Source organism: Anarrhichthys ocellatus, unplaced genomic scaffold, assembly GCF_004355925.1.
Source record: "Anarrhichthys ocellatus isolate YVR2014 unplaced genomic scaffold, GSC_Weel_1.0 scaffold134, whole genome shotgun sequence".
Classification (NCBI taxonomy): Eukaryota; Metazoa; Chordata; class Actinopteri; order Perciformes; family Anarhichadidae; genus Anarrhichthys; species Anarrhichthys ocellatus.
In genome coordinates, this window is record NW_022280164.1 from 427507 (window position 1) to 427738 (window position 232).

The 232-nt window shown below is 52.2% G+C and overlaps 1 protein-coding gene across 1 annotated transcript in view; it reads left to right on the plus strand.

Annotated features, from left to right (window-relative positions):
* LOC116399892 (coiled-coil domain-containing protein 180-like) overlaps positions 1–232 on the plus strand; it is a 13347-nt gene that overhangs the window by 1683 nt on the left and 11432 nt on the right. The window contains exon 6 of the mRNA XM_031877354.1: positions 52–178. Within this exon, the coding sequence (XP_031733214.1) occupies positions 52–178 (127 nt within the window). The remainder of the gene's footprint in view (positions 1–51; positions 179–232) is intronic.

Genomic DNA, 232 nt, shown 5'->3' on the forward strand with positions numbered 1-232 from the left:
TGTGTGTGTGTGTGTGTGTGTGTGTGTGTGTGTGTGTGTGTGTGTGTTCAGCTGCACACAGTGTGTCTCTGATCAGTCGGAGGTGTTGGATCATCTCCCATTTCTCCTCCTGGAGGAGCTCCTCTCCTACAGCAGCAGCCTCACCTCCTTCTACCACCTGGACCACACCTACAGACCGGTAAGTTGTAGTTTACAGGTGTAACAGGTGATACCAGGTCATGTGACTCCTCAG